This window comes from Grus americana, chromosome 6 (genome assembly GCF_028858705.1).
Source record: "Grus americana isolate bGruAme1 chromosome 6, bGruAme1.mat, whole genome shotgun sequence".
NCBI lineage: Eukaryota > Metazoa > Chordata > Aves > Gruiformes > Gruidae > Grus > Grus americana.
Window position 1 is genome coordinate 5836678 of NC_072857.1, and position 24206 is coordinate 5860883.

At 37.5% G+C, this 24206-nt stretch overlaps 1 protein-coding gene across 7 annotated transcripts in view; it reads left to right on the top strand.

The window, feature by feature from the left end:
• Nucleotides 1-24206, top strand: part of LRP1B (LDL receptor related protein 1B) — a 738176-nt gene that overhangs the window by 263478 nt on the left and 450492 nt on the right. For all 7 annotated transcript variants that reach the window (XR_008577717.1, XM_054830556.1, XM_054830557.1 and 4 more), the window contains one exon: nucleotides 14498-14635. Coding sequence is in view for 6 of the 7 variants with exons in the window: in XM_054830556.1 (XP_054686531.1) it covers nucleotides 14498-14635 (138 nt within the window). In the remaining variant the exon portion in view is untranslated. The remainder of the gene's footprint in view (nucleotides 1-14497; nucleotides 14636-24206) is intronic.

Consider the following 24206-nt stretch of genomic DNA (forward strand, 5'->3'; position numbering starts at 1 on the left):
CTGTTGAGATTAACTGGAAATCACTTTACTACTAGTTCTATTGTGAAAGAGATTAAATACTTTCAATAAACAGTTTTTATGACTGTTAAAAATGCAAGTATATGTTCATTTCTTTCAACACACTAATTATACCTAATTAGTTTATCACCATAAACTTCCAGTCAGATATCAGATACATAAAACCTTTCTAAAAATAGTATGTGCAGATGTTAAGACAAATTGTATTCTGTGTCCATTTTTCTTTGTCATTTTTTACCATTTCATATAGATTTACATGGAACCAATTTGATTTTATTTCATAATAAGAAGTTAGTTTCAGGGTTTTTTTCATTCTGAATAGATTGTAAACCTAAGATTTTAATAATGGCTTTGATCCATTAGAAATGTATTGTTATATAAAAGAAAAACTTGTTTTTTTCATTTTGGAGCATAATTTTTAAAGACTTTTCCATGATGCACACCTCTCTGCTAGACCTTGAGGAGTACCAATAAAGGTTGGATTATTTAGTAAGCACCATCTCAAGCTCCCCTTGATGGAATTGATTTTCCTAGTCATAAATGATGGATCTCGTGGCTTAACAACACTGCTTTGTTGAAGAGGGGAGGGGAGGGAAGGGAAATTAGGAAGATCATAGAATCATGGTTTGGGTTGGAAAGGACTTTTAAAGGTCATCTAGTCCAGCTACTCTGCAATGAGCAGGGACATCTTCAACCAGATCAGGTTGCTCAAAGCCCCGTCCAACCTGACCTTGAATGTTTCCAGGGATGGGGCATCTAACGTTATGAAGTACTAGATGAAGTATAAAACCCAACTCCTTTTCTTCCCTCATTTAAACTCCTCCTTGGGAGTAGATAGTTTTCTTCTCTCTCTACAGTACCTCCTCACAGCATGCCTTGCCAGGTAGGAGAGCCTCAAGCAAAGTCACACTTGCTCTTACTCACATTGTAGTGATCATTCACATTTAGGCATAGCAGGTTTTGGTCAGACTTTTCACGTTGCAACTGTATCGTTTCCTCATTTTTATGGAATTCTTGCTTTTACAAGTAATGCTGCCAAGATATGGTAAAAGATGAAAAGCTAAACATGTTTTGGATTATTGTGTTCCAGTTTTCAGTAGGTATGAGCATTCAGGTATTACCATTCACCTCCCCTTGCCTCTACAAAAGTCTCTATGCTTCTGGACTCCCTTTCCTGAGTCCTCTGAAGTGTTCAGCCCTTCTAGGACATGGTAGAAAGCCTAAAATACATTATACGCAATGAAAAGTCTGAATGTTCCACTCTGAAAAACTGTTATTGGCTGATGAGGGAGAAAAAGTCTCTAGCTCTCCTTGGGGACCAGAGCTCAGCAAGCAAATAATATTTTTCCTCACTGTTTTTCCTCTGTATTTCACATGAAATTGTTCTTGGTTCCTCAGACTGACCAGACTTTAATGCCCCTGTCCCCTTCTCTTGGTGATAATTCTGTTACAAGCCAGGAACGGGCTCCTGGATATTCCAATGTGCTAGACTTTTATTTTAGTGATGAACTACCAATTTTTGTTTCAAATGACATCATTATACAGAATTACACTGAAACAGACATTTTAAAGCATTACTTCGGATAAACCATGAGCACTTCAGCAATCTTGCCTGGGCACCACCAGAAGTCCCCAGGAGCTGCTGAGCGGGTGGATAAGGATCATGTCTCTAGGTGTTTGTATTCAATCACAGCTGAGGTTGCCCGGCCTTGAGTTCAGCAAAATCTTATGTCAAAGGGAATGGAACTGAATGAACTGGAACTTTCCCATGAATTTCATTAGTACATGTCCAATAATGGGGGAAGATCTATCTTGAAAGGGCTAGAATCTGTTGGCTTGTTCACTAAGATTTACTGCATTTGTGTCTAATATGGGTTCTTTGTCTGCTTTCACCGTGCCGTTATCTGAAGGCACTTTGGGTTTTGTGTTGTGAAAAAGATACTGCCGAGGCTGAACCCTGTTAAATAATGCCTCTTTAGAATTATTCTAGGAGTACAAAAATGGGGAGGGAAGGTTATTTTATTTTAGCTGGTAAACATATGAAACTAATTTTCTCTCTGAATTGTAGTACCTATCACACTGAAAAGCCTTTTAGAATTCTCTGAGAACTACTAATTTAACATTTCCTATAAGTAATACAGTAATTTTTACCAGCTGTTCTAATTTTTTTGTCCATATGTGTTCTGGTTCACTTGTATTTGTTTCTAAGGAAGTAAGGATGTGGATATGTCGTGAGAGATGGAAACTACTTTGAAATACACTACAACATATGATACTTTTTGTTTGAAATTAAAGGTATTCCAGGTCAGTTTATAGGTATAGGTCAATACTGAATCAAATCAGACCGTCAGTGTCTATACAATATGAAGCCCTGTAATTTTTACCTTTTTGATATAGTGCATGCTCCAACAAACCTGATTAAATCTTTTAAAGTGTTAAATTTTGTACTTGGAACAATTAAAATTGGTTCTCATAATTTCAGTGCGTGACTGCTTAAGAAGAAACAAGTCACACAATTTGTTTTAATTAGATGTAATTTACATTTATGTGTCTGTGTACAAAATAAAAATGAATAACTTTATGATTGCAAACTACCTAGCTCAGTTTAAAAATGCATGAGATGTATTTCTAAGTTACTGCAGTAAAGCTGAATTAAACATATAAGATAATCTTTAAAATGAATAAGTAATGCAGATTTAATAACATTTTAAAAAAAAAAAAAACAGCTGAAATACTTAGAAAATTTTCACCCTCTAAGCAACATTTTCATGTGGTTATAGAACACAGTTATGCATTTTAATGGTAAATTTCTACCCCAAAATCATAAATAAAACATGCATGTTGATACTAACTACTAAAGTCTTAACATATTGCAAATGAGATGCTAACTTCATTTTTTTGCTGTTTAAAGTAAGAAGTTAAGGTATCACTGCATGTTCTAGTCCTTCCTTGTTTTTAAAACACTTGTGTCTTATGTTAAAAATCTCATCAAATTCTGTGAAATTTCACGTTATTTGGGACTTGAGAACTATTTCTGGGTTTGAATTCCAGTTCTACTAATGCAAACATGAACTTAGTAAATTCTTTCTCAATCTGTAGACATTTCTGAGGTTGTGTGTGGGTGCATAAATGTTTGTAAGATGTGGGCCATAGGATTTCCATCAAAATTTCCAGAGCTTGTTACAGATATAATCCAGTAAATAACTCCTACTATTCCCTTATTTTAATAGAATTTCTGCAGTCTAATGAAGAGCTGAGCTGGAACACGATAGAGTGGAATATATATAGATGGACGATGTGTGTAGAGTCACACACATTTTTATGATGTCTAACAGAGCTAGTATGCTGCAGAGATTCAGATATATTCTGCGTTGTATCCAGCTGTTCTATTAGACCACTATATTGTTCTATAAAGAACATCTACACGTGTTTTTCCACTGACATTTATACACTTCGGATATGTAAATATCTATAACATAAGTTTTGACGTGTTACAATGTTGCTTGTATTAGGTACTCTAATTGTGTAAGTAATTAACACTTCTTTTGTTCACCTCATTATCATTTTTCTCAAACTGAGACTCTATTAGCAGCCCATTCTGTATGTATTCTGTAATGTAAGACATTACAGCAGTTGACACAAGACAGCCTTGAGATGTGTGACAGTAATTTAGTAAAAATCTCCAAATTAAAAATAGGTTCCTTATAACTAATGAGGAATGACCATCTACATGAGACAATATTCATTTCTTACTTCATTGATCATAAAGTATGGCTTTAGTGTGTTGTAGTAAATCAGAAAAAAAAAATCCATTACCAAAGCTTTTCTGTCTCTGCAAGTACAAAGAATATTAATTATTTTTGCTTCCTGAAAACTGAGAGCATTTTTTTTCTCCTCTTCCTACAGTCTTCATTGACAAATGTTTGCGAATCCGTTCTCCAAAAATAACCAAGGAATATAAATTAGCAAGGATCTTCCTTTATATTCTGTTATATCCTACATGCAAAAGCTTAGTAAAACTATGTTTTAGCTTTTTAATTTTTAGGGACTGTAGCAAAGAACATAAATTCTCTCTCTTTTTGTCTATATGGTAAGTTTTACTGCACAAGTTGAAGCTGCGGTCATTGTGCAAGTATATAAAAATACTAAAACTCGTTGATGTGTAACTATATTATTCAGGGCAGTTGTGATGGATGATTATGATGGTAAGAATTGGTTTATTGTTGTTTTTAATCAAACAGCTCTGGCACACTGAATTTTGCAAGACAAAAGAGAGACTTGATTTTTAAGAAAAGTTCATGATACATATATCCTCTTGTGAGTTCTTCATTCCACTTGCTTCCAAACACCAACCTGTTTTCTCTACAGCTACATTTTTATTAGTATTTTCTGACTTCAAAGAGGGGATTTTTTTGATAGTTTGTGTGAGATAATGCATTTTCTTCCATAATACGTAATTTTGCAAGCTTACATTTTCCCATTTATGACAGATTCAAGTGAAAAGCTTAAGGGTGAAATTGAGGAATATTTAGGAAAATCAGAGGTTTAAAATCTATGTGAGACCTATTTCCAATATTTATATTCGCAACTCCAGGTTATTATAGAATGAGGAGTGGGAAAGTGAGACTTACTGGATTAACACACCGGTAGGTCACATATGCTCTTTTAAAGGCACAATATATATGCACATATGCATGTATTTATAAAGTCCATAAAAAAGTATAGTTGTTAAGTCTGGGATAATGAGAGTCAGATAATATGTATTATTACACATATTACACATAAAATTTGAGATGCCAGCATCTAATGAAGCAGTGAGATAACAGAAGGTTTTGATTTAAGCAATAGGCAAAATGTAAGATATTTACCTGAACTTTAGTAAAGACCAGAATTTCTTAATCTGTTCTATAGGTATGGAAATGTCTTAGAAATGTGTGATATGCCAAGTACACTCTCTTGCCTTATTGCATAAAGATGCAGCCCTGATGGTGATACAAATAGAGGCATTTTGACTGACATCTGAAAAAAAATGCAAGTGCGAAGAAAAAAACCACATTAAAATGTATTTCTCTTTTGGGCTTTAGGTCCTTGTCAGTTCCTCTATAAAGTACAGTTATGTATCTGCATTACCCTCTCCCCTAAACTAATTTTCATTCTGATACAGTGTGGCAGTCTTTCAGCACTATATATTTAGTAATTGATTTATTACATTAATCTTCTGACACAGTGTATGAACTCTTTGGAAAGAACTTGGAACACTTCAGGCAACTCCAGTCTTATTTCCTCTTCCCTTCTCTTTGCCTCTGCCATCATTTGTCCTTTGCTTTTTTTCTGTAACTAGAAAGGCTGCAAAAAAGTTGGTGGGCAGGTAAGGTTTGGTGTTCCCTTTGTGGCCGTTGATTTCTCTGACCAGTCTTAACCTTGTTTTAAAAAAAAATAATTAAAAAAAAATCACATTGTCATGCTGTTCAATTCAGAAATGGTTAAATTTAGAACTGTTCAGTGAAAAATTATTTGTAGAACCGTTATATTAGATGGGTTTTGGCTGAGGAGGTGGTCTTTTCTCCCTTTGGCCGGATGACTTTTCTATTTGAGGTGGTTTTTGGATGCAAAACGTCCAACTGCATTTTGGTGGATTTTGCTGCTATGAGCTCATTTTACTGTTATCAGTCCGGTTACCTCCATGGCTGTTACACCTTTAGTAGGTAGATTTATGTTAGTCAAAATCTGATGCTGGTCCAGGTTCTGGTGGCTGCTCTCAGCCTGATCACCCGAAGAGCTGCATTCTGACTCCAGCCCCATCCCAGCCCACGTGTGCCCAGAGGGACTTTGGGATAATGATCCACAGCTGAGCTGATTTAGAAAGATTTCCTCTACATCCTTTTTTTTTCCTTTTCGTCAGCCTTTGTACAACCTTCAACATAGTTTTTCTGCTTCTCTCCAGCGGCTATCAGCTACATTACAGTAGAAAAGATGAGTCCTGTGGCTCTGTTAATTATTTACATCTGTGTTGTGAAGATGAGCGAGTGTCTGACACACAGAAAACAGTGATTGGGAAAAAGATAGCCAAAGGGAAAGGTTGCTGGAGAGCCATCTCAAATGCTGCTCCTGACAGTGCCATTATAATGGCTGTATGCAAACAACGTTCGTGTTTTTAAACAAAAAAAAAAAAAAAGTATTTTAACAATTAAAGTTATTGTATAATATTAGATTTAGACTTTCTGCTGTTTGCTTTTCTCTAGTATTTACAAAAACACACAAAGAGGAAAAGGCAAGCAACTGTGTTGCATCATAAACCAAATATCCATATGCTGTGTTTTGCACCTGTGAGTTCATTTGTATATAATACTAGTGCCAATGTTAAAAGTGTATCATAAAGTATAGAAATTGGAGTTTTGTGTGCTGCTGCAAGGCTTGTTAAGCTTTACAGATAGATAACCTTTTGAACTATTTTGTCTACACTAACACACAAAATTGGAAACCATCCTTTGGAAGTGAATTGCAGTGTTTTGGGTTTTTTTATGAGTTTTTGACTGACTATTTATCATAGAATCATAGAATTGTTTAGGTTGGAAAAGACCTTTAAGATCATTGAGTCCAACCATTAACCTAGCGCTGCCAAGTCCACTGCTAAACCATGTCCCTAAGCACCACATCTACACGTCTTCTAAATACGTCCAAGGATGGTCACTCAATCACTTCCCCGGGCAGCCTGTTCCAATGCCTGACAACCCTTTCAGTGAAGAAATTTTTCCTAATATCCAATCTAAACGTCCCTTTATGCAACTTGAGGCCATTTCCTCTTGTCCTATCATTTGTTACTTGGGAGCAGAGACCAACACCCAGCTGGGTACAACCTCCTTGCAGGTAGTTGTAGAGAGCGATAAGGTCTCCCCTCAGCCTCCTTTTCTCCAGGCTAAACCACCCCAGTTCCCTCAGCCGCTCCTCATAAGACTTGTGCTCCAGACCCTTCACCAGCTCTGGACACACTCCAGCACCTCAATGTCTGTCTTGTAGTGGGGGGCCCAAAACTGAACACAGAACTCGACGTGCAGCCTCCCCAGTGCCAAGTACAGGGGGACGATCACTGCCGTGGTCCTGCTGGCCACACTATTCCTGACACAAGCCAGGGTGCTGTTGGCCGCCTGAGCACGCTGCTGGCTCACATTCAGCTGGCTGTTGACCAACACCCCCAGGTCCTTTTCCACTGGGCAGCTTTCCAGCCACTCTTCCCCGAGCCTGTAGCGTTGCCTGGGGTTGTTGTGACCCAAGTGCAGGACCCGGCACTGAGCCTTGTTGAACCTCATACAGTTGGCCCAGCACATTGATCCAGCCTGTCCAGATCACTGTGTAGATCCTTCCTACCCTCCAGCAGATCAACACTCCCACCCAACCTGGTGTCGCTTGCAAACTTACTGAGGGTGCAGCACTCTAAGCACAGGCAAAGATCAGTGCACATCCTTGAATGGATTTGGGAAACTTCGGCCTGGATAGCTGTGTTTCTTCTCCCTGTACAAATCACAATGAGTCAAAGCCTGCTCTTGAAAAGGGAGGTGGATACCAGAGGGCTGATGGTGTCCGCACTCCTCTGTTTATAAAGAGAGAGGAGTGATGAGGCACTTGGCACTAAACACGTAAGGGCTGTGAATCAGCACAGATGACTGATTTTCAAGCTGTGATGACTCAAAGCTATCTTTTGATTTCTAAAGTTCTTAATTTTCTCTTTTGTTTCGGTTGATTTCAGTATTGCTTTCTACAGTCTTTAGCTCATCTCTTACGTTTGGTCAGAAGTTAGGACATACTTAAGTATATTCATTCATTTGCACACTCACAAACCTACTGGCTGCCACTGGTTTTATTCTTCCTTGTGAAATATTATTTTGGAGACAATATGCTGTGTCTGTGATGCCAGAGATTGCAGCTATTGTTCTGCTGCAAAAAGCACAATTCTTGGCCTGCTTTCCTCTACTTTTTCATTGTCCACATCCTACTGTAAGTGTTTATTATTCTCCTTCTTTCGAGGACAGCTGAATACCTGATTTAATTGAAGGTGACTTCAAATTTATATTCATTATCGGTCTACGTGGTTGAATAAAGCATGTGGATAAAAGTAGCAATGAATATGGAGTTACTTATGATACATAAATCCTTATTAAATATGAAATTTCTTCTTTGCATATATATAAGATACCAAAGAGTAAAGATTTTAAGTAATTTCCATAAATTTATCCCAGTGTTTCAAAGTCCTGATATTAAAAGTCTGCATCTATTCTGTGTGATAGATACTGTTTAAAGCAGGTTTGATACCGTGGGATACCACATGTGTTTATTTTACACTTTAGGCATTAACCTGTTACTACAGAAATTAATGTGTAGTATTCAACCTCTTGGAAGTTTTCAAACATTTGACATAAAAAGAATTAATCATGGAAGTATCTCTTTTCCCACTAATCTGTAATTTTCCCAAAAAAAGCAACTTCTTCTAGTGGCCATAATTTAGCCCTAAACCTTAAATATCTTTAAGGTACAGTATGTCTTGTGTTTGCAGGGTTAGAAACATTACTTTAAGATGATGTGATTTCAAGTTTTATAAAAGATAAGCACTCTTAAAATCCCTGGTTATCGATGATGAACTGGACAAAAAATAAATTTAAAAAAACCCACCTGTGAGGATTACTTCTCACACTTTTAAAACTATATCGGATGTTTTATTTTTCCTTGGTTGCAGGTTGTTTCTTGTTGCCAAGAGCTATGTTAAAGAATAAATATTAAGCTTTTTAATTGATTCTGCAATCTTAAATATCCTATACTGCACTCTGAGTCCACAGTAGAACCGGGGTGCCAGCAGTGCTACAGGGGCGAGTTATCAGGGAGAAACAGGTCTCACAATCTTGTGATGTGTGTTTGACAAGCACGTACTGTATTGTACCATAGTGGGGTATTGTAATTTAAGCTTGTATTTATCCAGAGAGAGCCTAAAAGTTGTCTGGATTATTCTTTCTTAAACTTTGGGTTATTTTGGCTTAATTACAGTCATTCATCAACTTCATTTGATAATACCACAGAGAAGACCAGGGTACCAAAACTTCTCTAGAGGAATGTGTGCTGCAGTCAGAACAGTAAAAGACATTTTTTTGACAACTCTTTTATTTGCATCAAAATCACCAATTTTGTCTTTGGGTCAGATTCCATCCACTATGTGTTGGTGCTTTTGTACCTGGAAAGGTACAAAATACCTTTTCCAGGGTTCCCACCTACGTGTGCAAAGAGTTGAATTCAAAGGCAATTGAAGCAGTGGAATAAGGTTTTGTTCAAGGTAACTGCTCACTGTGGAGAAGGTTCACTCCATAAAGACGCTTAGAAGACCAGGAAGGATCCGTAAGGCACTCATGTACAACACAAATGGGAATTTTAAAGGCATCCCACAGTTTGGTGTAATTGATTCTTGTGGCTGAGGACAGCCCAGGATTAGAGCTGCTAGAAAGTTGCTGGTCTTCAAGTAAATTGGATGCAGTGATGTAAAAGGGATGTACCACATTTGGCTGCCTGGTGTCTTATTTAAAAGTCTAACTACTTACCCGAGATGTTGAAAGAAAAGCACTTTGTAAAAACTTAGCTGAGAAAGGCAGAGGTGAAAACTTAAACTCAGAAGTAGCAGTTCTGATGCTTTTTTTGTAACAGTTGTCAAATATCAGCATCTCTAAATGAATTTGCAAGAAGTGGGGAGGGTGTGCTTTACTGTCATTTAATAACTTTTTGTGGACCTTGAATTTGTGCTGTGCACCCTAGCATGTCTCCTTTTGTCTGGCTATTTCTACAGTCATTGCAACTATCTTTTATTCATACTTTGTAACTTCTTAGTAAACCTAGCACAGAAAGTTGTGCCTTAATTTACATTAAATTAGGAGGATTTTTTCTAGAAGAAGAAAATGTACAGAATGAAATAATGTTCGTCCATAATTTTTGGTAATAAACACTTGTATATTGCTTATGATAACAAAGACTAGCGAAAATAATAAATTTGTAGATCCTCAGTTGCATTCTCTAGTTCAAAATCCACTGTAGCATAAGGCTGAAGCGAGGCAGGTACAGTTTTGGTTAAGCACAAATTCAAGACAGATACAATTTCAAAAGTGCATGGTAAAATGTCTCTGCTAATTCTGATAGCGGCCTCTAATACTTTCTCACGATGCTTCTTTGGTGGGAAACCAGAGGTTGTGTTTGATCGATTCCATCATCCACCTTGAGGATATCACAAGGACTCTCTTACCTCTTCTCAACCCCACTGAAGTACAGGCACTTTCGTTGAAGGGACTTAGCTAAATACACTGTACGCTGCACAGGTGTTGCCAAAACACGCTGCAGTTTTCTTCCATGCTTTCTCACACTCTGGGAAAGTGCAGTGAGCCTTGACACAGTGTGCCCGCATCAGAAATGGCTATCCCAGTCAGATCAACAGCCAAAGAAATCTGGATCTGAAATGAATTGCTGTCCTGTTCTCAGCCTGTCTGCCTCTGGGCACAGCCTGCCTTCTGGAGGATTTGGAAACGAAGCAGTGGCCTCTTCCCATGGCCCTGCCTGGCCATCCCAGGCTGTGTCTAACCTTGGTACCCCCACCAGCCTGATCCTGACCCCCACCCATGGGTGGACATCATGGCTCATCCCCACAGAAGTGCCCGATGTCCCAGGCTGGGCTGCCCCAGCCACCCGCCGCTTGGGATGGGACGGCCCTGGCTGCCACCCCTGGGGGATCCCCCATGGTCCTGGCTCACGTCTCTGCAGCTCAGCTTTTTTTCCATTTTTTATTTAGCCATCTGTTAAGAGGCAGTTACACCAAGGAGAGAGTGAGATACTCTGGTTCCTGAGCCAGAGTCTCTTGGGGTACACAGCGCTGCATGAGCAGCGCTGCTTTCATCCTCTTCGCCCTCCAAGCAGTGTCCTGGTACGAGTGTTTGAAACGCCGAGATGGTGTATTACCATAATTGCAGCCAGTAGTTTTGACTATTTTTACATCAACTGGCAAGGCTAGGAATTACTCTGTCTTTTGAAGGGAAGAAAAGACACCATCCATCTTTTATATTCTTAGCATTCTTGCACTGATGTAAAATACACTGAGATTATTGTGAAGAAGAGCACTTTTAAATTCCTTTTCCCAAAGTTCACTTGATAACGCTGCCAGAAGTGGCTGTCTGTTAAAGGAACAGGGAAGAGGAGTAAACAAGATAAAAAGCTACTCATCTTTATTTGCATTAGATGTTTCAGAAAGTGCAGCAGCTGGCTTGGATTCAGTGGGAAAAGCATGTGCTCCTTCAAAGGCATTGCAACATGCCGCTTTGTTTAGCTTAATTTTTTTCACTCAATGAAGGTGGTAGGAATTGTGGGCTGAGAGGCTGTGGGACATGCTCTCTTGTTCCACTGACCTTATTAGATAATTGAGAACTTTTAGCGTCATTTTGCAGACAAAATAGGTCACAAGTCTTCTGTAAAATTGGGCTTCTTCGGACTGAAGTTCATCTTCATTTGTAAGTCAAGTTGACTTACAGTAAAGAAACAGAAAGTACATATGAGTTTGTATAAATCACATGAATAAATTAATCGCTTCTAATCTTAAACTGTTATCACAAGTGGTGCACAAAATTTCTCTAGAAAACAAAACAATGTGAGTAATACTTGTTGCAGCGTATTTTAGTTTTCCCTTATATACAGTTCCAAATCAAAGAAATCTAATTTAGGAAGCTCCCCTACTAGTGTTTTAAGTTAGATAATATATTTAAAATTGCAGGATGTTTGTGTCCTGAAGAAATCTTGTATTTTAAAAGCAAGAAGCATCAAATCAAAATTAAATCCTGAAATCTTCAGACAGGAGCATATTAGACTAGTCCTATTGAGATTTTAAATGTTAATGAAGAGATTCATTCTCGTGAAATTTAGAGGATAAATATATATGCTTATATATTTTTGGTCACAGGTCTCAGTTTTCTGTTTGATAAGGTATGAATGCTGAAAGGTCTCTAGCAATCTTGGGTTTGTATGTAAGTAATGCAAGTACCATGGCTTACATGCTTCACAGATCTAAGTTTTTTTAATGAATATTCTCTATTTTAGAAGAAAAGATATTTTTTTACTCCTCACATTCTATTCACAGTTGCTCCAATGCAATGAATAAGCAAGCTGTAAATGGTAAATCAGAAATTTAGTTTGGTTTTGTTAAATGTTAGGTGCCTTCAAGTCCTGACCTGTCTGACATCTGCTTTATTTACATTCTTCTTTGAAAGCTTGGCAGAGTTAAACCAGTCCTGGAGGAATGCTGGGCACTGCCAGAGGTTTTAGGTACTGTAGTGACCTTTATGTGCATGTGTGCATGGGATGCTTCATGGGATGAAGTGTCTTATCCCCAGGTAACAAACAAAAAAAGAGTAAAATGTCCAAAGCCCAAGCAAAAAAAAAGCCCAAACCCCCACGCAGTGGCCATGCTGCATGGAAAGGGCGTAGAGCCCCATTGCTCCCACCTCTTGTTTTCTTCCATGGTGCAGGGGCCTCTGCCAGCACCAGCAGGTCACACCTCTCTGATTCTTATTACCGTGGTATTCAAATCCTAACATCTAGGGTAAGATTTCATCATCTCTCAAATTTCTGTTGTTAATTTCGTCCTATATTTTACTGGAAAATACAGGAAAACTTTATTCTTTGTGAAGTGTTTTAATACCTCTGCCTTTGCTAAGCACTTATTTAACCTAGAGCATAGTAAGAATAGTTGTTTCTTTTCTTTGAGTTCAAAGGGTATTTCTTTGAGTTCAAAGGGTATTTAGACCCCTTAGCTTAGGAATGCAGCTTTTTGAAAAACTGTATGTAGCATATGGCCATAATAAAAAATACGTGGGTTGTTGGGTTTTTTTTTAATCCTAGAAGCACATAAATTGTTTGAGACAGAGTACATTCATCCCCGTATACGTTGCTGTTTCATCCCTAGTACCAGCATGCTCTGTTTCTGTTAATCAGTGATACATCAAGGATATAATTGGTGTTGCTCCCTGGGTGCACGGTGTGAAGCTGGAAGGGTCAGAGGAGGGAAGCAGGATGCTGGATGTCATGCCTTCCTGCCCAGCGGATGCACGCGTTTTAGGGGCGCTTGCTCTGCTTGGGGAAGGGGAGCGCCTGCCCTGTGCTGATGGCAGTTACGTAAAAGAGTACCCTTCTACAGGCACATGCATTGTAAACTGTTGAAAATTGGTGCTTGTTGGTGGACAGCTTCCTGGCGCGTAGCACAACAGTGGAAATTTTTAATTAAAGGTTTCTAGTTGGGACAAGTTTTTTAAGTTAGGATTTTTATTTAACAGGCTGTGCTAATGACTATCCGTATTTGTTTAAAAATTGTAAATTCCCCCCAGAGGTCTCCTTTGCTGTGTCCTGCTGACTTCAAGAGACAAGATCTGCCAAAGCTGAGATTTTCCCACTTATAAGGGAGCTTTCAGCTACTGCCTGTGATTTCTGTCCTTTGTCTTGGAGTTAGTGCCTCGAAGAAGGTGAAAGCATATTGCACTTGAGCACAGTGCATCCTAGGGTATATTTCCCTTGAGGACTGTTACAAGCTGTCAGAGTTTAGCACAGACCCAAGGCTCCAACACATGCAATCAGGGAGCTTTAAGTTGTTTCCTGAAAAATTTCCAGACCTTCAGTCTCTGTGTAGCTAATCATATACCGTGTATAAATTATGATTCATCCTCTAAATGAGCTAAACCCTTCAGACCTCTAAATGTTCTTTGCAGTTTGTTAGAAATCTCCAAGTCTTTATCATGTGAAATTATGTTTGTTGGTTTTCTTATCAGTCAGAACCCTCTCTAAGAGATAAACAAGAGATCCTCAAAAATCCCTGAACTTCCTCAAAATCCCTTCTACTTAACACTTCAGAGATAAGGGATGCAGAGTGACTGCAACCGGGATGGTGTCCCAAAGGAAGCAATCACAGCATCCTTATCCTCTCCCTACCATCCTGCACTGTGCCATTTCAGAGGCAGAGCAGACTCCTGGGCTGGAGGAATAGTTTCTCTGTTCTAATGCAGCCATAAATATGTAACGTTTATATGTAATTTCATAAATATCTAGAATTATATATATGGCACAACAATGCATGTAAATACTGGTACCTATTGCTCTCTATATGATTCTTGATATGATATTCACAAGGCAATTGAAAATCTTACAATACTTTTTAATGTTTGCAAAGCTTAATTTTAGCGTCTGTAAAACACCTGTATTTTGAGAAATAATTCTGACCTGTTGATTTCCTTTTGATTGCACTAATTATTTCTTGATGATTTTAATTCTCCTAAATAGCAATGATAATGCACTAAAAATCTACAAGATGGACTAATACATTGAGTGTTGCCCTTAGCTTTTACATCGAAATGCAATATAGAACTTTTTTTGCCTTGTTGTAGATATAAAAATAGGTATAAGAAATTTTCTGTGTATTTTTTAGGTCCCGAGGAAGCAGATTTCAAGTGCACCTCAAATTATGTTAGCTGCATCGGTACAAACAAATGCATTCACCTGTCCCAGCTCTGCAATGGTGTTTATGACTGTTCTGATGGGTATGACGAAGGAGTACATTGCCGGGGTAAGTGAATTTGCTGAAGAAAAAATGCTTTAACCTGAAGTCTTCTGCAATATATATTTTTTTTTTTTTAGTTCAAAGAAAACCAGAACTTTCTTATTCTTGGTAATACATATAAACCAAAAGTGGATTGATAGAGGCATATTTTAATGTATGTTTCAAGTTAATTTTATAAATATTTTGTGTGAAGCAAAAGCAAGTAAAAAGGCCATACAGGTTTTCAGACCTTTTCTTTAATGATTATTAACCTCGTATGATGGAAATGTTTATACCAAAAGAAGGACACGGAAGCCCTTTCTTAGGGAACAAAGGATGGAACACACTGTTTGCCAGAATTTTTTTTTCCTTATAACTTTTCTTTAAACAAAAAAGCCAAGTAAAACCACTGAAAAATACATCAGATTTGCTATAAGCATTATTTTGAGTTGAGGACTTGCTTTTGGGGGGATTTTGTTCTAATTGTCTACTGTTTAAGAGTGTAGTTACCAAATTCTGACAATGAGAAATCTTAAATAGAAATTGGTGGAGGTCACTTTTTAAATAGCTCGGCTTATTAAGGTCTGCCTTGGGGATAGTTATAAGGCTGCCATATTAAGCCCAAATCTTGGATACCATGAGTCATTAACATGTCAGTTATTTTCAATCAGTAGATTTCACTGCTAGTCAAATGGTTGTTGATGACCCTCAACAGATCTCATGTTCAAAACCAGAATCTCAGGGACAGGTCCTGGGACTTCTGCTACAATCCAATGCGACAATCTACAGTAAAAGATACATTTAATGGTATAGTTCAGAAAGTTAAATTAGAATTTAAAAGTTCATGTGGACAGATTTCCAGAACTGTCATAGTAAAATCTAAGCCCGCACCAAAAATAAGCCATATGAAAAAAAAATTAAAATAAAATAAGAAAAAAAAATGCCAGCTGGAATTAATCAATGTAATACTGCTGACTTCAGAAAACTACAAATCGTTATTTTTATATAACCAGGTAAGGATACAGGCTGTCATAAAATATATGACAATTCGTATTCACAGTGATGGGAATCATTTCTTTTCTTGAAGGTTCTACTTTCATAAAGTTCTTGTTCATTGGGCATTACACAAAATCAAAACTTGTGTCAGCATCTTGATTTTGGTTACAGCATCCAAAAAAAACCCCAAAATTAAACTGGCCAAAGCAGTGTTTGGTCCATACTGAAGCTTTCTGAAGTTGCAGATGAGTGTTTTTCAGAGAACAGTATTGATCCGTTAAGCACTGTATAAAAGTATATTTCTCAATAATTCATATATTTGTATAAATTACTCCAGATTAAATGGCAGAGGATTAGAAGCTTCCAGTGTTGAATAATTATTGTATTATAACTCCATTGCATTTTTGTTGTATTTTAAGTCTTTAAATTAGGAGATTAATGGAATCAGGAAAAATCTAAAAAAAATAATCCTATGTTAATGGAAATTAAATATATTTGGTTTTCATATATAGCATTTTGTATATGTAGCTTGTACTTTGGAATGTGATAGCACATAAAATCATAGAATCACGGAATGGTTTGGGTTGGAAGGGACCTCAAAGCCCATCCAGTCCCACCCCCTGCCATGGGCAGGGACACCCTCCACTAGCCCAGGTTGCCCAAAGCCCCATCCAACCTGGCCTTGAACACTGCCAGGGAGCCAGGGGCAGCCCCAGCTTCTCTGGGCACCCTGTGCCAGGGCCTCTCAATTAGAGCTATGTACCTAATCTTTATTCACGCCCTTTTAACTGATGCCTGAATACACCTTGTAAGGTTCATGTTGATTCCCACTGCTTGCTTTATTATCATAGATGAATATGAAAACTTCCCAATGGTAAAATTAATGTCTGCTCTAATAAATTACCATGGAATTTAGTAAAATGTACTAAACAAACATTTGATCAAATCCACACAGAACACATAGATAATGAAGTTCTTTTATATTATATTTTATTAAGAATTTAAAGATGTCTCCCAGTACCTCATCTAGAAAATGGTTAACTCATTAATACTGATTTTTGTAGTAAGTACATATTTTGACTCGCTTATTAGAGGCAATTCTTGAAATTAGTGTTGCACACATTTTTATCAACAAAGCCAAAGAACATAGAAAATGGTAACTTTACATTAACTTTACATTATGATCATGTAGTTTGATATTAACAACTGTCAATAATGTGTCATTATGATACATTCCTACGTATTAGATATTTGATATCAGTGCATTATAGTTGTATTTATTATCTCAATATATAGCATGACAATGCATGAGTAACCATTGAGTCATTCTGTTGTTGTACTTTCTAAGTCCTGAATATACAAGTCATATGTTTAGATCATTTGTGTGGCCAAAAGCTGCAAAGTTGCTTCAAAACCCTATCAAATAGTTATTTTTTTCTTGATATTAGTAACAAAAGTGGCATTCTAAGTATGTTCCTCTTTAATTAATATTGTCTATACAAAATTTTTGATTGTTCAAGAAGATAACAGCAGTTTTAAATATTTAATTGCAAACAACTCAGTTGGTCACAGAGCTGACACTGTTACGGTAATGTATTGCTAGCAACACTGATAGTGCCTGTGTAAATAAGTCACGGTCTATGCACCAGGAAAATAATTTATGATATCAAGTACGGGGTGTGTGACCATGGTAAAGACCATTTCAGCATACAGGTCACAACTCCATAGGGGTGAAAGCTTCTAATAATGCTTAAGAACTAATGGAGTATAAGCATGCAGTAACTGGAACTATTCTAATTTCTTTCTCTAAATTTAACATTCATATGTTAATTCATTATATTGTGATCTTTGAGAGATATATTCAGGCCTGCACCTTTCCCTGGCAAGAAAAAATATGATCATATCTGCAATGTGAAATGGTAATGTATGTGAAATTTCAAGGAAATAGTAGTAAATACAATGACATTCCTGACTCATCGTCTTTTATTTCAGGCACATATGCATTTTTGCTGGTGAATGTAATGCATAAATTCAGGAGGGGTTGTGGCAATATGAAATAAAAAATGTTTTATTATGTATGGTTGTTTCATATTATGTGTTTCAATGTCCTTCAGAGGAGAAGGGGTGCGTTGTTCACTGAAACTGAAACTCATAGCGTATTATAGTGATAAGACATTTGTGTTGCATCATTTTGGATTCTTTGCTATTTTTTGACTAAAGAATGCTTTAGAGGGGCAGAATGAGCAAGGGATCAAAGTATATACTAACCCCTCCTATAATGCCTAGGCTGGGGCTGTTCAGCTTTATGAGACCCATCGGATAATTTCACCACGTTCCAATCCTGCTGAATGGGGGACTTGGTGCCCATCAGCTATTTGGAGGCTTGATAAGGCTCAGTTAAATTTTACCAATGCCAAAACTAGACCCAACCTTGAGTCGTTCTGGTAGAAGACTGGTCCGGAGCCGCTCTGGACAATTAAGCTTCTTTCTTTAACACAGTTCTTCAGGTTTCTTTCGAGAACCAGGCCTTTCCTTCAGTTGAATTTTCAGCCACTTTTAAAGCTCAGCCATGCGATGAGCTGAAAAGTCTTCTGCCACAGGGGAGTCGCCGAATTATTGCAAGCTGAACTATTTAGCTCCAAGTCTTTTCTTCCCACGCTTCATCCCAGTCCCATATCGGCAAGCCCTCGATGAGCTCGCCAGGGGCGTCTCTGGTACGGGGTTGGGACTGGCTGTGTTCAGTTAAAGCAGGTGTCATGTGGCTGCAGCTTGCTCCAGGCTCTAACTTTGTGGTCTTCTGAAGGTTAAATTACTGCACCTTTTTTTTTTTTTTTTTTTTTTTTTTCCCTGAAGGTTTTAGGAACAGCTTAGACAAATATCTGTCATGGATTAGATGGAGTAACCTGGCCTTGAGTAGCTAAAGGATTAGATATGTCCTCAAGATAATTTCTAGAGAATTACAATCACATTCCCATGAATCTTAGAAAAGGTTTTTTATAGGGCTGCAGAGGTGATCTGCACGGTTTTATAAATCAGTACTTTATATATATACGGCAAAAAATTGAAGGTGATATGCCAAAATTAGTTTTTAGTCTGTCTCTGAGTTACAGCTATAGAAAACTAGGACTTTTACAGAATATAGAAATTTCCTTTTTCACCTATCTAACTTAAGGGATAAGTTATTATTAATAGCTGCAGGAACAGTTATGTTAAAATTCTGAATATTCTAGAGAGAAAATACTAAAAGAATACTGAAACAAATGCTAGCACAAATACTCTGCATATCTTAGGCTTATGCCAATTTATCATAAAATGAAACATTTTTTGAACAATTATCGAGAAGCAAAACTGACATGGAAATAAAAGAGGCCCAGGTAAGACCCCACTGAAGGCACTAATTACATGCTGATGCTCTGACTTTAAAGTTGAATTATATTTTGCATTATACTGCGGTATCCATTGCATTTCTATGGACTATGTCGTATTATGCAGTGGGAATACTGCAGCAAGTTTATCCATCCTAGCTGACAAGACAAAATAACAACAACATTAATAGTCTGCATGTACTCTTCTGCAATGGGCATATTAACAGGAGGGTACATTGGGATCTCATTAAATAGTCTTCTGTCACAGCCTTGACATCTATTATGCTCTGTACTTCTTTGCTTTGAGGATAGACATCCCAATGCTTTGGGAAGGGGAGAGCAGGAATGCTGTAGGGATTCCCTGGAAGTCTGTACTCGTGCTAAACCCCTGAAGCGCAAAGCAGTAAGCAGGTTTTTGGGGGCACTTTCTCTCATTCTAGTCACCACTACTGTCAGTCATATCTGGCCAGTATCCCATCTCTGTGACGTGAAGGAGATGCTGGACCAGGGCTCAGAGGAGCTCAGGACGTTGCTCTGCCTGGTTCTGAATCACAGCAGCTCCCAACTGAGGTCAGAGTTGCATGAAAAATGTGACTGTACCTTTTCCCATCTGAAATACTGATTATTCAGATTGCTTATACCATCTCATATTGAAATTAATCGTAATAGCAAGACTGCAACGTCCATTAAAGCCCCTTGCTATTTGGCGAGTCACCATACATGAGGTAATTGCCCCCATGTCTACCTGTCTGCCTGCCTAGCTCCGTTGGTAAGACAAGCCTGAGTATACAGGAGAACCTTCAGAAGACTAAATATCTTATGAAAGTAACCTCAGTTTTTTGTTTGATATATTAAGTAGATGTAACCCAATATATTTTTAAGTTAATTAAGACTGAGAAAATCTAGGAGAGATCAAGGAGGTTACCTGAGATACTTTTTTTTTTTTTTTTTTTTTACATTATAACTGAAATTTTACTGAACTTAACAGATCTCATAGAAACCTGAACAAGTCTTTGGATTATTTGGATCTTTGTCAGCCATGATCTGAGCCATAATCTCTAGTCAATAAAATACATAAAGGCGAACTCTGGATCATTTAGTATTAAAAAACTGCAAAACACACATACAGAATATTTGGCCGAATAATTGTTGTTTGTAGCAGCCTATAATCAGAGTATTATTTTTCTGTTTAGGCTTTTCGAATGAATTGTTATCATAAGATGAAGATAAATGCTGCTGAATCATGTTTTCATTCTGGCACTTCTACAGATGAAACACTGGGAAATTTTTACTGTTTGCCAGAGGAGAAAACACAAATTTCAGAATTATATGGAAACTTCAGGCCTTTCAAGAATGAGGCAAAATTACGAAACTTAAGAGCTACATTTACATACTAGTCTTACCTTTTTCTTTTCTTTATTTTTTATTTTTCTTTCTTTCTCATGATGTCATGTAACAAGGTAGCAAAGGAGATCTAAAATAGTGTAGAATTATATGTGTTCCCACCTTTTTCTTATGAGACTGTCCCTGGAAGTAGTGCACACCTGCAGAAGGAATCTCTGTAAACTCATTTGGTTTATTCTGACAAGCTTTAAATCAGTCATCCTTTAAGGCTGTGAGGCACAAAGCGTCACATGAGGTTACTGAAACCTTGAACCCCCAGGAAATCTCACAATGCTCCTGACGTACCAGTGGGGCTGCTGAAACCGTCAGGTAACACTGAAAATTATTCCCTCTGCAACCACTCTGTGTTCTGCATCAAGCTTTTTACTTGCGGTTATAAGACAGAAAAGAGAAAAAAAGTGTAGGCACTGAAATAAGATGATCATAGGTATTTTTGCTTTGGAACAGAACTGCTAGTAAATAACTACATTTATCTGGGCAAAGGCTTATTTTGCTTTTTTTTTTTTTGGTTTTATTGTATCTCAATCTCATTTCACCACCCAAATATCCAATTTCTTGTATATGACTCTCTTTCCCATCTTTTTGCCTTAATAGAGCATGATGTGGCTCGTTGAAATTAGCCAAGGTCGTTTAGTCTATTCTGCTGTCAAGAGAAAGAAGTCAGGGGCTTGGTGATTTAATAACTTTCTATCATGAAATCCTATTGCAGCGAAGCAAATTAAAGGTGGCTGGCAGGGGGATAGAGCAGTGGAAGATGTTTGAGTGATGTGATTTCATCCCACCTTTTATGGGCTGTTGTTAAAGAGATTTTTTTAGGCCAGAATGCAGAAATGACCACCATTGTTAAGGTATCAGCATTATCTATGTGGCAAATTAAGTGTAGAATTTAAATATTTGACAATAGATGATAATATATGATAACAAATCATTATGTAGTACATAGTTTATATAGAGTGTTGTGATCCTATCCATTGAAGGAGTGATGCATGTCTTGTCTGCTCCCAATCGATATTTCCATTTCAAGTTGCAGTATTCATTTTCCTGAGAGAAAACATTGGATAATGTTCCTTACTGGCAAAATCAAGTGTTGGTCAGTTATGGCATCCCTCAATACAAATACTGATTAGTTTTCCTATTTAGCACAAGTCCTTTAGCTCATATGCTTTCTTCAAGGGCATGGAAACCATGTTTACTGTAGGAAACGCAGTGTTCAATGGTTGCACCATGGAGATCTTTTTAATCTTCCGTATGAGATAGAGGATTAATGATTATAACTCCAATATTTCAGTTTTTCTATGATCCTGTTGCCTAATAAAATGCACAAAGTGTAGCAGACATACTAATATGCCATATTGTAAACAAGATCATGGTAGTTTAGAGGGCCAGTTAGTCGTGATGATAGTTAACTGGCTCGTGTGCAGGGCTACACGAACCTGATGAAAACAGCTACAGTCAGCGTCGTGGGGGGATGCGATGGAATGATCTGAGAAAGCTTTGTTCTGCTTTCCAGGGATTTAGGTTAAATGGTATTTATTGTTGCCTGCTGTTACTGTTTTGAGGCTGCCCTCTGTTGAGAAAAGAAAACAAACATTTAAACTCTTACTGTGAGCATCCCCTTTTCAATTTTATTCAACATTTTTTATTATCTTTCTGTTGATTAGTGTGTATTATTATCTGATTATTTTTCCCCTGTTACAGCTAATAAAACTCTTTAAGGAATTATCTTATGTAAGAAATGCAAGATGATTTTTGTACAAATAAATTTCAAAGTACTTTTATGAAGATAAATATTGTGGGCATAATCTCTGTAACAGGAGTTCCAGATATATTCACATGGCAAAAAACCTGACACTCGTAAACTCACCCTGCACGCAGGAATTGTAGCTGCTGCCTGGCTCCCATTAGTTCACACCACAGAGTATATCTTAACGGCATTTTCAATATATAGGTGTCGGAGACAGCTTTTCAGTGAGGAGAAACTAGAGCCTGACACCAGGTGCTTACGAAACATTAGTAACCTTGAGGCGTAGGGAGAACGATAGCACAAGGTTTATCTTCAGCTATTGTCACCAATATTTGGGATGCGGAGGATAGCTTAGATTTACTGAAATCTTGTTTAGAAGAAGTAATGCTTTTTTCAGTCTTGAGCATTTTTGCTTTGTCAGAGTATACAGGAACCTTTCAATTTAGACCTATAGGGTAAGAATTAAATTAATATCTTTTACATTAACTAATAGTAAAATTATATCTGATGGAGAAAAACGCATCTGAGGCACTTGTCCATCAATGAAACACATGATTATTAAATTTACATGGCCTCTTAATCTAGTGACATTATTTGCATATTCATTGGTCATATCAACAGTTTTAAAATAATTAGTCAACCTGTTGTTTGAAGTGGAGGAAGAAAATTAAGTGAAAGGCACATGTGCTGAAAAACATGGCTTTGGTCCTCCTACCACTATTCATAAAGTCAACCTAAATTTACAGAATGAGATCAAATTGAAGACAGAAAAGAAGAAAGAAGAGAGCAAATTCCGGGGCTAGCATCACATAATTTGTCAGAAGTGCAGTTGGGAGTTTTCTGTCCCAGGAGACCTCAGCCAAGCTAAATTATGAGGCTGGGTTTCAAGTCCTTTCACTCCCTGCCTGAGGGGATTTGTCTTCCCAGCTCCTTATCTTCCAAGGTGAATAAATAAACTGCAACATGTTCTGCGTGGGACATGCTTTTGCTTCTCGTGGCCCTTTTCTCTGTGGAATAAACAGTTAAACATTTATTAGAGCAAATACTTGAAGCTCCAGGGGTGTTCATTGTAATTCTCAGGGCAAAGAGACAATTCTGGTCTCTCACTTGCTCCTATCTCAACAATTATTTGTGTATGGTTAACTGAAGTGGGTAAATTCTGGGAGTTGGGGTAGGTGTAGTCCCACCTGGAATACATACATCCACCTCACTGGCCACATGTATACGGCATACACCGTATTCTGCCTTTCCACACAATGTAATTGATAGCTGAAAAAAAGAGAACTATTTTTTTTTCTTCTAGATAAAGACTTTAATTTCTTCCTGCATCCCACTTCTTGCATTTTGCAATTTTAAGCTCATGAGACTGTATCATCAAAAACTCTAAGTCATTTTCGATTCATGTAATATAATTTAAAAATTAAAAGTTACCATCATCTCTTAGACTATGATAAACAAGTCAAGATGTCACCAGCAATCTTGAGATTGATAATATTCAGTGGTGTGAAGAAGTTTGCTTTGACACTTTGAGAAATAACTCTTGGTCTTCAACTCTGAAGCAAGAACATGCACAGACCATATAAAAAACTGATTTCCAGAATTCATTATATCCTCTCTGGGAGATTTCAGTCACTTTTTCTCCACAAATATCTGTGTCAAGAAAGCGTAACTTAGTCTTTAACTCAGAGGAGTAACACCTATAATTCGAGTTATCTGTGAAATGTACACATTAAAGTACTGTGAGATGAAATGGAAAGAGTTAAAATTGTAGGAGAAAGAAAATAAAAAGAAGTAGTACCATGGGAATGTACAGACTGTAAATGGCAAGTAAGAAGAATCACTGGAAGCAATCAAGTAAGAACAAAAACCAGGAAAATACAGAGACCAGTCAATAAAAAGGTTCGGTATAACCCTTTATACGGGTGCTAGTAAAGCAGACCTATTTTAAGTGAGTGCTCTCTGATTGGAAATATGTGCGTCAAAGAGTAGGAACCTGTTCCCACTGCACTGACTCATACAAGAACACAAGAGTTTGCCAGGAGACTCCGTAATCTTAAGAATGTTTTCTGTTTTGTGAAAACGGGTGTAT